The sequence below is a fragment of the Sebastes fasciatus genome, chromosome 9 (genome assembly GCF_043250625.1).
Source record: "Sebastes fasciatus isolate fSebFas1 chromosome 9, fSebFas1.pri, whole genome shotgun sequence".
Lineage (NCBI taxonomy): Eukaryota > Metazoa > Chordata > Actinopteri > Perciformes > Sebastidae > Sebastes > Sebastes fasciatus.
The window spans coordinates 32,933,425-32,946,435 of record NC_133803.1 but is presented as its reverse complement, the minus strand read 5'-3'; the positions used below and the strand labels follow the sequence as shown (position 1 = coordinate 32,946,435).

Here is a 13,011-nt window from a genome sequence, read left to right as displayed (position 1 = left end):
CCGTCGAGCTGCTGCGACCGGCTTCTGATTGGACAGTGGCTGGTCACTAAGGTAACTATCGGTTGTCTCAGTGGTATTTCAGTAATTCAGTAACCGTGGCGTTGAATTAAAATCACTAACTAAAGCTACTAACTGGACAAGTAGCGAGCTAACTAACATATCTACCGCTATATCGTATCTGTCCAACGGGCTAATGCAGCGGCCATTTTGAACACTCGTGATGGGAAAGATTAATTAACGCTGCCGTCAAAGTAACTCCTGAGTCTGTGTGATTTTAAATAAGGAAATCAGGTGAATGATATTAAATTGGTTATATACATGTTGATACATTATTTTTGTTGTCCTTTAAAAACAGTGAATTCCTTTTTTTAACGACAGGATTCATCACAACTTACAGCCTTTGATTTGGCACCTTCTCATGATCAAGCTAACACAACCGCAAGTACACGGCAGCTATGAACATTTAGTATTATTGTCAAGCTGCGTAGAGCTGCGTCCACACTTTACGGCCCCGCTGACGCCGTGTGTTGTCACCATAACAACTAACAACATTCGCCTTTTTTTCTTTTGCATTAGTCAAATGACCACGGAAACAGTTCAATGACCTTCTACTCCTATTCCATTTCCATGATTTGGACCTACAGTAAGCCGACGCAGTCCAGCCTGGAGCAGGATCATTTTAAGCACCCATTACAGCTTTTATTCTCAAATGAGTAGATAATCTGACGTTTTATGTGCTGAAGGAAAAACTAGGCTGATGATATTCTATATTGTATTGATCCTCCTAACAAGTATTGTTTGTGTACATATCTTCTTCAAATGTGGATTAATCAACCGCTGAAAGTAGTCCCCAACTAATGCACTATTTCCTCCTACTTCAGTAATATTTGCTTATAATTACAGTTTTTTTAAAAGAAAATGACCGAGCCATTAAAAAAAAAAAGACATTTTACATGTTAAATATGATCAATTTTCCTTCTTGGACTATTCAATATGGCCGCTGTGTAACAGTCGAGTCCTGCTCTGCTCTAACATCAGCGACAGTGTGTTTTAAAAGTGCTGGGAGTGCTGACGCACAGTAACATTATCTTTTTTAGTCAGGGTTAATGTGTGGAAACGGTCTAAAAGGCTGCTCCTATAAAATGCATGTCCGTCGTACCTACAGCGTGTCCGAGGGCCCCTATCTATCTATCCAGCTCTGGGCCCTCTGGTTCCTTCAGGGTTTTGATCCTCCCCTGCATAGCGACGCCACTGTGACAGCTCCACACAGCAGCAACATAACAACAGAGGTTAGCGACATAAATCACCTAAAACTACGACCCCTGTGTGCGTCCAACCAACATCACACAAATAACAAAACATGAAGACATTCTTCTTTACAGTACCTCAACTTACAGCAGCTGTCACACCGGTTCCCTGTTCCATTATTATCAGCATTATTATACATGTGAAAGGGACATCGTGATATTTATTTACGCTGAACACTTGTCATACATCGGGGTAAAATCTCTCCTATATTTTCAGCTGATTAGCATCGTTAACATTTCTCATTAAAACCTGTACACATTTAGCCTTTTCTGAGATAACGTGGCAAAGTGTTCAGTGAAATGTGAATGTCCCTTCAGATGTATTTACAGTACCTCACACAGCTGAACGCCTGAGGAGTTTAACTTAAGACTCTGAGAGAGTTGTAAGACTTGACGTAAAAAATAAAATAATAAAAATGTACCTTTAATTAGCCTGTCCATCTTGACACACTCATACATATCTTACACTCTCTCACACGCACACACACACACACACACACACAGGGGTTTGGGTTTGTTGGGACTAAGAAGAAGAAGAAGAAGAAGAAGAAGAAGAAGAAGAAGAAGAAGAAGAAGAAGAAGAAGAAGGAGGTTTGGGATTGTCGCTGGAGTGTCTGTGAGACTGTCTGATGAAGCAGAGGAAGAGAGAACAGGAAAGACCCGGCTGATCTCCAAGAAGACTGAACCGGACCAGACTGGACTAAAAACTGAACTGGACCAGACTGAAGGAGGACAGGCGTGGACTGGACTGGACTGGAATAGAAACAGGCCTCGAGAGGACGCCGTCATTCAACCAGAAAAGCAGCAGTTCAAGAAACAGCTGCATTTTTAAGACCAGTAAAATAAAATGTAAGACGTTAAGATGTGTGTAAGACATTTGAAGGGATTCAGAGATTTGATCGAGGTTGAATATTTATCTCAGAAAAGTACTATGCAGTCCCAAAACTTCTTACTTTGTGCTGACTGGTTAAAACCGTGTTTGGGAAAATTGCTCCTAATACTTTGCATATCAGACGACTGAGATTTTCCCAATGCCAGTCCATTTAAATAATCTAACGTAGCAACGAAACTCTTTATGGAGGACGAAACCTGCCAAAATAAAAAATATATAAATAAATGACTCGTTAAATAAACAAATATGTCATTAAATGTAGGAAAGATAATATTAAAAATAAATGTGGGCATCAATTAATTGATAAAATGTGACATAAATTGATATTTTTGTTTTAATTTGCTTCTTTATTTTGTTTACCTTTGTATTACTTTCCTACTCTTCTATTTAATTTCCCCTATTATTTATTTATTTTTTATCAATTTTAAATTTATTTATTTATATTTGCATTTATTTCTTAATTATTTTAAATGTATTTATTCATTATTAAGTTGTATGTATTAAAATAAATACAAATAAATAAATTTAAAAGTTAATAAAAATAAATATAAAAAAGGAAAATGAAATACAAGAGTAGATAAATAAGGGAATTAATACTAAGGTAAATAAATAAAGAGGCAAATTAAAACAGATATATCAACTTATGTCACATTTTATCAATTAATTAATGCCCACATTTATTTTTAATATTGTTTTTGGTACATCTAATAATTTATTTATTTAGCGAGTCATTTTTTTAATATTTATTTTTATTTTGGCAGGTCCCATCCTCCACAGGCTAGTTGTGATGTCTTTACAAATGTATTTGTATATTGTTATGGTTATATATTGACACAACTAGCCTAGATTATCTGTATGTCAGTTCATTTGATGATTTTTTTTAGAAAAATGCACCAACTGAGCACAATATACACTAAAATAATCAAGTGTTACAACTCAATTATGACACAAAACGGGGCTACAAGCTGGTGTAACACATAGACTGTATATATATAGACGGACGACGCGTTTAAATATCTGGATATGGGAGCTGCCATCTGGAGAGTTTAACATCATTTGGAGTCTGAGCAGTAGTATCGGGGAGTGCATCAAGGTCGTCCATCTTCATATACAGTCTATGGTGTAACACTGCAGAGCCCAGTTTACATTGTGTAGTTTAATAGTGGTGCAAATTACCAAAGTTACCTGCTTTTCCCAATTGGCAATGTTCCTAAATTACTAAATATTCAGATTTTCCCTCGGCTGAATGTACCTCCCTCTTTAAACATGAACAGCTGTAACTGAACCAGACCAAACTAACAGAATCCAGACCAGTCCAGTCTAATCCAGCCCAGCTGTCTGGTCCACATCTCTTAGTCCCTCTTCGGTCCGGTCCAGTCCGGTTTGATGCTGTCCAGGTGTTTTTTACGGTTCTTCAAACAGCTGGAGGTCCAGCCTGACGACGATCTCTCCTGTGGGAACCTCGTGGAGCAGCAACCGCTTCGTGATTGGTCCTTTAGAGCCCTGGTCCTTCTTTATCTCAGCCAACCGGATCTCCGTCCTGCCCAGGAAGTCTGGAGGGGGAGGAAGTTTAAAGAGAGAGAGGATGTGATGGAAATATAAAATAAAGACATCAATCTCTACCATAGAAGTAAAACCTGTTATTATTTGATATCATGACTGACCGTCAGGTGAGAACTGGTCTCGTTCAAACACAGTGACACAGAGGACGTCCTGCTCCAGGTCCTTTATAAAAAACTGACAATTGGAGTTCCACTTGGGATTCAATGTGTCCTACAGGGAGAGAAATAAAGCAAAATGAACCATCTGATACACAAAGTGAAGTTATTTAATAGGCTTATCTACTTTAGTGAGAGTCAGCTTATACTGTACATCTTTATTCTTACTAAATAATAAAACATTTTCAGCCAATAGATGGATTATTGTCACGCAGACTTGGACCAATACAGAACTTAAAGTTAGTTAAAGAATATAACAGTCAATCAGTATATATTTTTTTAACTTTTTTTAAACTTGTAACTAACTTTATAATTACAAAACAGGTTCTTCTCTATAGACCATCTCTTCGTAACTTAAAACTTTAATAATAAAAATGTCAAAGAATGCTGGCTTATTAGTCTCTAAAGGACGATCACAGAGTAACTGATGGAAGAGAAATAATAATAACCCTGTGCAAACTTCTCTTAATCTCTAATCAATAATAATTATTTAAAAAAACAAAAACAGAAGTATGTTGTAGACATAGTCCTACCTGTAATGTTTTTGTGATATGGCACTGTGAACCCATGGTTACCTCACAGTATGGGTTACTTTTTCCTGAAAAGACAAGCAAACAGGAATTTATATTATATATAATTACATTGTTTTTTATAACAATATTTGAATATATTAATAACGTCTCTTTTTCTATTACCAGTAGACCACAAACAGTTACCACTTATGACACTAAACCATTTTAAAGAACTGTTGGTTGGTCATGTCTGATTATTATTTCAGCTTGGACCAAATTTACAGTAATAGAATGAGGATTTAACACCTTGGACTTTAGCAGTCAGACTCTTTTTATTTCCTCAACAGAATCTATTTGACACTATGGGTGAAAACATACTGTATTTATATTGATGATAAATGTAGCATTCTTAGCATTCAACATTATAATGACTGGGCCTCGCTGGCCAAAAACAGTTAAGGTAAAGGGTTTTAAAGAGAGACGCTAACAGCGCATATAAAAAATGGTTTAGCAGGAAATAATTTTATTCTTTAAAACTGTTTTTCTTTTTGTAAAGATAGTGACCATACATAATAAAACCTTTTCTATTTTTCAAAATGTGTAACGTTACGTACCGTGGGAGCGACAGGGTTTGAGCTCTATTCCCTCCACGATGTTGACCATCAGTCTACCGATACCTGTAGCTCTCTGAGAACGCACTGAGGACACAAAGAGACACAAAGAGACACACAGACATTAAAGAGTCATCATGGAAAATATGTTTGACTACAGAGTTCAGACTGTGGAGTGTGTTGGAAAAATACAAACATGTGCACATTCCTAAGGTCATGACAGGTGACACTCATTGCCCTTAAGGCCTATTTCTGTTTCGGTGTCGGCCTCCACAGGAGAGAGGAGTTTTAGTGAAGAGAAACCGTTACCCTTTCAATTAGCCAGGGAATCGCTTATACTAATCACTAGCTCACACATATCCCAGCTAGGGCTGCAACTAACGATTATTTTCATTGTTGATTTATCGATTAGTTGTTTGATCTATTAAATGTCAGGAAATGGTGAAAAATGTCGATCAGTGTCAATATTCACATTTAAGAAGCTGGAATCAAAGTATTTAGACTTTCTTTTTTTTGTAAAAAAATTACTCAAACCAGTTAATTGATTATCAAAATAGTTGGTGATTAATTTAATAGTAAGAAAGGCAGAAGAAAAGTCTGAAAAATGTCCCAAAAAAAGTCAGAAAAAAAAGTGGAAGAAAGATGTCAGAATAAAAGTTTGAAAAATTTCTGCAAAAAGTTTGACAACTATATGTATATACGTCTATGGTAACAACTATCATGAATCATAATTTTAAAACAGTAAAGTCCAGCTAAAAGTTAAAGTAACTTAGACCAAACCCAGCAGGTCTCGTGGTGCTCTTATGTTCTGTAACTGGAGCATGAAAGCATGGTGGAATTAGAAAGCTAACTAGCCAGCTGCTAAACGAGTAAAAATGTTTTTTAACTAAACATTCAGGATGGAGGAAAGCAAAAGAGAGATACCTAGATACGCCTTCTCTCTCTTCTTCTTCTCCGTCTCAATGAAGAGTTCTGAAGCTGCTTTAATTTTCTGAACCCACGCCGTCCTGCACAAACACACAAACACACATTAACACACAAACAGAAACACACAAACACAAACACACATAAACACACAAAAACATGCTTTTTAAAGTAGTTGATCAGCTCATTTAAAGACCTCAGCAGTAAAATATCATCACAAATATTAGGAATGATGGGCCAAAACTAAGAAATAAGACGTACGTGTCTATCCATGTGTTTATATATATATATATATTACCTTTCATTGATGCTCTCCGCTCTGAGCGTGTAGACTCTGTCTATGTGAGAGATGTGGAACAGCGGTTCGTCTCCTGACGGGTCTGTTGGCAGCTTCACTAACACTTCATTTAGAAAGATCGGCTGAAAGAGACCAGAACAGCTCTGTTATTAGTTATTAGTGATGTTAGTGGGAGTCATGAACTGTAGATACGTTCACTGTCGGTACATCTTTTCTAAATAAACTCTAATTCACTTCAAATACAGTAAAAATATCTGCAGGTTTACAAAGTTTCAGCATTTTAACACAACAGACTGAGTATTTTGAAACAATACATGCAAATTATGACAAATAAAAGATCATTTTACTGTCCAGCAGCATTTAATATGTTTACTAAAACATAAAGGATGATACAAATTATGTTTTTTATTATGTAATAACACTGTTTTAAACGGGATATTAACAGTTAAATACATCTCACCCCTGTTTATGTTCCTAAAATGAACACATTTACTTCAGGAGTTAAAGACCTGCTGTGTAAACAGCAGTGTGTGTGTGTGTGTGTGTGTGTGTGTGTGTATGATGTGTGTAGTCGTACCGTCTTGTACATGCGGTACTGCAGGTGTGTTTTGGAGGAGAAGACTTTGTCGCAGCCTGAGAAGCCCAGAGGTTTGGTCACCTGAGAGACGGGACGAAGAGGACGGAAACAGGAACTCAGTGAAACACATTCAGTCACCAGAGGTGGAAGAAGTATTCTGATTCTTTACTTCAGTAAAGTAAAGTATACGGTATACTGAAAAGTAACAGGCTGTCACATAAATGTTGTGGAGTAAAGTGAGATGAGGCGCGGTAGGAGTATAAATCACCTGAGTCAGCAGCAGGAAGTCGTTGAACAGGAAGCCGTAGAGCTCCTTGCTGCTCTTGGCTTTAAACAGCTTCCCGCTGTGGAGGAACTTCCTGGGACCCAGACAGTTGGTGACCGAGTTAAACACCAGTTGCTGAAGGACGGAGACGGACAAGGTGGTTATTTTAATCATAGTTTAGCCCATAAAATGTCAAACATGATGATAAATAATGAGTCCAAAGTGACATCTTCAAGTTGATTTTTTTGTCTTTTTTTATTTGTTTGTTTATCATTGAGCTGCACCGACAACCAGAGACATGGAGTTGACATCTACGTTGTCAGTGTGTAGCTGCTTACTGGTTGTGTGTGTGCGTGTGTGTGTTTGTGTGTGTTTTACCTCAGACAGGCCTTCACACTGGACGTGAGCCTGAATCCACTCAAGACGATCTGAGTTCTCCTTCTCCCGGACGCCCTCATTCACCTGAACACACAAAAACACAGTATCTTTAAAACCAATACAAATAAGAATACACATTTCCTATGAGATAAATAAAATTCTAATTTATCTTTTTAAAGATTGTGTGTGTGTGTGTGTGTGTGTGTGTGTGTGTGTGTGTGTGTGTGTGTGTGTGTTCACCTGTGAGCACAGCTCCTCAGCTTTCTCCAGAGCAGCTTTCAGGTGGCTGTTGTCTGGATGAGTCTCTGGAGTGTTTTCTAAGATCTATAATCAATAACATCAGATTATAAAGTGTTAACTCGTCCCTCTGGATGTGATCCAGGTGAGGCGTGTTCATCATGCATTCATACGTACGTTCTTGATGATGAGCGGGTAGCGGGTGACTCTCTGCATGGGTTTGAGCAGGAAGCTGGACAGAGGCATCCCCTTACACCTGGGATCCATCGCCAACCTCTGACAGACAGAGACGGAGACAGAGACAGAGAAAGAAACAGAGACAGAGAGACAGTGTTAGAGATAAATGATATCTACAAAATGCTGGACTGGGGCTGACCCTGTTCTTAATGTCTAGAAGGTTAATAATGCTGAATGTTTGATTATTGGATGTGTTATAATCAGATTATAGGGGGGGGGGGGGTTTAGTACCTTCAGGAAGTCCTTGATCTCGGGGTTGTCGTCCGTTTTCTGTTGAATCAGCGTGGCTCCGTTCAGCTGACACGAACAAAACCTGAACACAAAAACAATGATCACAGAATTAGAAAACAATATTTACACACTTACATTAAAGGGGAAACATTGTGCTCATTTCCAGGTGCGTACTTGTATTTTGGGTTTCTACTAGAACATGTTTACATGCTTTAATGTTCAAAAAACACACTATTTTCCTCATCCTATCTGTCTGAATATCCCTGTCTTCATCCTCCGTCTGAAATGCTCCATTTTAGTGCCTGTCTCTTTAAGAAGCCAAGTCTGCTCTGATTGGCTAGCGGTATATTCTAATGAGCCTTCATGTGACATAGGAAGGGGAGCCAGATCTGATTGGATTGTTGAGTCACATGTTTTCTGATTTCACAAATGTACATGGACAAGCACTGAAGAAGTGAGTTTTTCTTGATTTGTCCCCTTTAAAACTTGGGCTGTTTAAAGACAACTGAGTCCCTGAAGATGTGATTAACAGACGGCAGTCAGAACCTGATGTACGGCTGCATGTGAGGCAGCTGATTGGTCAGGATGTCGCCAATCATCTTCACCGGCATCCGATCGCCCGACATCTTCTTCCTCACTCTCAGAGCCCTGCAGGGAGAGAGAGGGAGGGGGGATGATGAGAAACAGAAAAGGTTTCTAAAGACACCAGATACACGCCAGAGCCAAACCTCAATGACTTTTATATAAATTTAAACGACGGTTTACGCTGTTTTATCAGATGCAAATGTCTTCATGGAAAACCACATCTACTGTTTGCCTGTGTTGAGCATGAGAGTGTAATACTGGTATGTATTATGTGTTTGGTGTATTTCTCTTTACTTGAGCAGCTTGATGTTGCACATGATGAGCTCCTTCCAGTTGACGAAGATCATGGCCACCTCCTTCTCCGTCAGCAGCTCGCACTCCAGCAGAGGTTTGTGGAAGATCTGAACACACACACATGCAGAGAAGTTACTACAAATTCCACCATCATTAATCCAATCACAGGCGTAGCCTATAGTTAACTCTGATCCAAACCCCATTATATACAATGTTGAGCTCCACAAAACACTGTTCCTGGTTCACTATTAAGACCAAACACTAGATGGCAATAGAGAGACACTCCAATAATCTTCACTTTGACCATTTAGGAAACACTTAAGCATCCTCTCAGCTGACATCTATACTAATAAAAACCTTTATGACGTGTGGCCACAGATATTCAAGGTATATAAGTTATCCACAGTGTACGTGAGTGTTTACCTCTGTGACGAGCTGCAGGTCGTTGACGTAGTTCTCCTCGGTGACGATGAGCTCGTGGATGTATCCCTGCCTCTTCCTCTCTATTGGACTCAGCATGTCCAGCAGGTGGAGGTCAGCGCACCCTGAAATAATACAAACATACAGCTGTCAATCAAACATCCTGACACATGGAAAGACACCTATTATTATTATACCTGTATTAATACATTACCAACAAAATACATACCTGAGATCAACAAACAGGCAGAGGGACTAACAGTGGAACGCTCTGGAGGAGTGTTTGATCAGTGAAAATGTGATTAAATGTGTATTTCTGTGAAAATGTGACACACTCTTTCTTTAATGTACAATGAAGATGTACAAATATATGTTAGGAGATTATAAAAAGTATTTGTAAAGGCCCGTAAGCAAAGAGTTGAAACTCTGGTGTTTTTTTGACAACAGCCACTGCCGCCATTTTGGACTGAAAACACTTATTATATTTATAATAGATTATTATTCAACACAGGTCATTTCAGTAGAATATGACAATAGAATAGAAATAATTTAGTTTTACTTTTGTACGGCTCTTTGTAGGCGGACGTTTTACTGGCGTCCGGTAGGGCTGATAAATTGTATTTTCATCGTCATCGCGATATGAACATGCACGATAAACAACATCGCAAAAGGCCGTCTGAAACGCGATGAATAAGAAAATCATTATATTTAGGGATGGTTACTGAAACCCGGTATTGAACGGGCTCCGGGGCTACAGACTGCAGTAGGACTGATACTGACTGATGTCTGTGTTCTTCAGTCTTTCTAAGCTTCACTCAGTATTTTCATGTCAGGAAAATGATTTATTTTATTAACATGTTAGATTGTTTCCAGTGAGATACTGATGAGTTCATATAGTGACATTGCTTTTGTAAACATTACCGTTGCTGCTCTAGGAACAACATTTAGCCTAGTTATATTTATAATATAAATATATGTATAGCTAATATGCACACTTCATTATTTGTTTATTTATCGCAAGTCATATCATCATCGCAATGTTGAACAATGATATTGCACATCGCAGATTCTCCTCATATTGTGCAGGTCTTTCAGTCCAAAATGGCGGAAGCGTAACACTGCTGCTGGGCGCTGACGTTGCAACGGAACGAAGGATTGACTTTCACTTCTTGGCGATAATATGTTCTTTGCCATAATGGTAAAATTCAATGCTTTATTTACAAATGCTACTTTAACAGGAAGCATCCACAATGTAGGTTTAACACAGATACCTTGTATGTGCGTGTGTGTGTGTGTGTGTGCGTGTGTGTGAGTAACGAGGCCAGTCGACTGCAGTCTGTCTCAGAGCATTTAATCATCAGGACCAGTCAGATTCACCGCTTCATCAAAATCTCCACCAATAAAACCTCAGGACATTTTTTTACTATCAACGCTACGCTAACATTCTGTACATTTCACTCATTCATTCACTCATTCAAGTATCCTGTTCACTCCTCTCCCTGTTTAACCATCTGATCATTCATGCTTTACTCACTCGCACTCACTCATTCTTTCACTGACACCGAGTGCAGTCGGGTTACATTTGGCTGTTAATCCATTCGTCCATTCATCACTATGTATAATGAAGCATCAACCGTTACCATTCATTAGATTAACTATAGATCATACTTTTATTTATTTATTTATTCTTTTAAAACAGACCAGACTAGACCAGAGCCGTGCTTCAGAGCGGAGAGTGTGTTCTGGTAAAAATGGTAAAAGACTGTTCAAAAATCCAGGTTTCTAAGCTTCCACCTGCAGCGCCCCGAGACCCCAAAGTGATTAAATAGGGACGTAAACGGCTGCAGGCGGGAGCGTTAGCGTGTAGTAACAGGTGTTATCATCAGAGGTTATTATCAGGCAGCGTGGCTCTGGTCTACGTGGCTCTTTGTTCTAAACTAAAATACTCTCTGACATTAAAGAAGTCTCGACCGTCGGTTACCAAAACCTGCTCGTCCCAAATCTGGGCCTCCAGCCTCAGTTTTGGTTTAACAAAACCGACGGTCTTCGACTCCAATCAGAAACCTTCACCTCCAATACTGACACACACCGAGGAGCCGACGGGATCCAAGCAGGTTAATAATAATAATAATAATAACAATAACAACTCCTCTATTGCTCGTTGTATAAAAAGTTGTTTGATAATCATTCTGAGGGTAAACATTAAAATCACAATACTGTCATCTGGATAAACAATAAAACAACAAACAATACATAATGTGATATGGCAACCACTATAACACCGGTCTGTTGCTGTGGGGAAATGCAGACGATGCACCGGCGGGCGGGGGTGCGTCGCCATGGCAACAGGTAATGTACAGTTTATATATTATTTGAGAGTGAGGTCGTTACTGTCGCTCAACACAGACCGGTTAATCAGTGATATGATGACGTGATGTTTTAAGGGCTCAGAGCAGCGCTGTAAAGATCTACTTGGTTGGAGGCTATAAAAACAGAGTTATGATGAAAAGTCATATTTTTTTTTAGTGTAACATCTCACAGGTTTGTCCCTTCCTTAATACCTCGTAGGGGTGAAATGATTGTTTTTATACAGTAGGTTTTGCAGTGCGGGGGGAGGAAGCTTACTTAAAATCAGCCTTTTTTTGCATGGAGTCTGGTGACAACGAGCTGAAAAGGTGCATCACAGTGTGGAGAATTCACGGAGGTAAAGCTCAAATTACTTTAAAACAAAAGAAAAATATCACTAGTTTGTGAAGTTGAGCCACAACTAAAAACAGCTGAGCTACTTATTTAATAAAGGACTAGTTTGTCATTTTAAGGAAATATTTGCTTTCTTGTGTGAGATGAGACGATCGCTCTCGATAAAGTCCATTAGCTTAGCTTAAAAACAGTCTCTTTCCAGAGCTCCACATTGTAAGAAACAAAGATTTGTCTTTAAACATCTGTCGTTAACATCCACATCTGTATAGTATAATGACAATAAATATCATTCTGATTAAAAATACACAAAGAAACACCTCTAAAGCTCACAAGTTAATTAACACGTTGGATTTTTGTTCCATTTGTTCACAAACAGAAATGTAAAAAGCTGTATTATTACGGGAGTTAAATGCTTTAAAAGGTATTTTACGCCGAATTCACACCAGGCAGCAGCGGCGAACTGCGCCTCGCCGCAATAAATACATTTTTCTGCAGCCGGGAGGCGGGAGGCGTGTTCATGTCTATCAGGCAGGAAGAAGTTCTTTGTAACAGGTCAACATGTCACCCGAGTCACAGAATGTGTTTACTGATTGGATGCAGGTCCTCTCTGGCTGCACTTTGCTGCTAAACGTTCAACTTTTATTTGGCTGCACTTTGCCGCAGAATCAAAGAGCCGCATGTCGCTGAGCTCGGAAACGGCCGCCGCAGCGTTTCATAGATGCTGCATTGTAAACAACAAATCCGTGTTGAAATCGGCAGGACGACAGCTAGTTAACGTTGGCCGTTAGCTCCGTGCAGGACTGAGTTTCTGCTTTCCGGCTGCTA

At 38.9% G+C, this 13,011-nt stretch overlaps 1 protein-coding gene across 8 annotated transcripts in view; it reads right to left on the bottom strand.

The window, feature by feature from the left end:
• Positions 1–2,899: 2,899 nt before the first annotated feature.
• The window catches only part of itsn1 (intersectin 1 (SH3 domain protein)), a 51,598-nt gene continuing 41,486 nt past the window's right edge, over positions 2,900–13,011 (bottom strand). For 4 of the 8 annotated variants that reach the window (XM_074647339.1, XM_074647340.1, XM_074647332.1 and 1 more), the window contains 15 exons: positions 9,490–9,611; positions 9,067–9,173; positions 8,734–8,835; positions 8,188–8,269; positions 7,897–7,995; positions 7,723–7,806; positions 7,483–7,566; positions 7,108–7,239; positions 6,840–6,920; positions 6,263–6,384; positions 5,965–6,047; positions 5,044–5,127; positions 4,451–4,515; positions 3,864–3,972; positions 2,900–3,752 (listed from right to left, as the gene is read on the bottom strand). In XM_074647339.1, coding sequence (XP_074503440.1) covers positions 3,604–3,752; positions 3,864–3,972; positions 4,451–4,515; positions 5,044–5,127; positions 5,965–6,047; positions 6,263–6,384; positions 6,840–6,920; positions 7,108–7,239; positions 7,483–7,566; positions 7,723–7,806; positions 7,897–7,995; positions 8,188–8,269; positions 8,734–8,835; positions 9,067–9,173; positions 9,490–9,611 — 1,505 coding nt within the window. In that variant the 3' untranslated portion in view covers positions 2,900–3,603. The remainder of the gene's footprint in view (positions 3,753–3,863; positions 3,973–4,450; positions 4,516–5,043; positions 5,128–5,964; positions 6,048–6,262; positions 6,385–6,839; positions 6,921–7,107; positions 7,240–7,482; positions 7,567–7,722; positions 7,807–7,896; positions 7,996–8,187; positions 8,270–8,733; positions 8,836–9,066; positions 9,174–9,489; positions 9,612–13,011) is intronic. The other 4 variants (XM_074647335.1, XM_074647331.1, XM_074647333.1 and 1 more) reach the window with 1 other exon arrangement.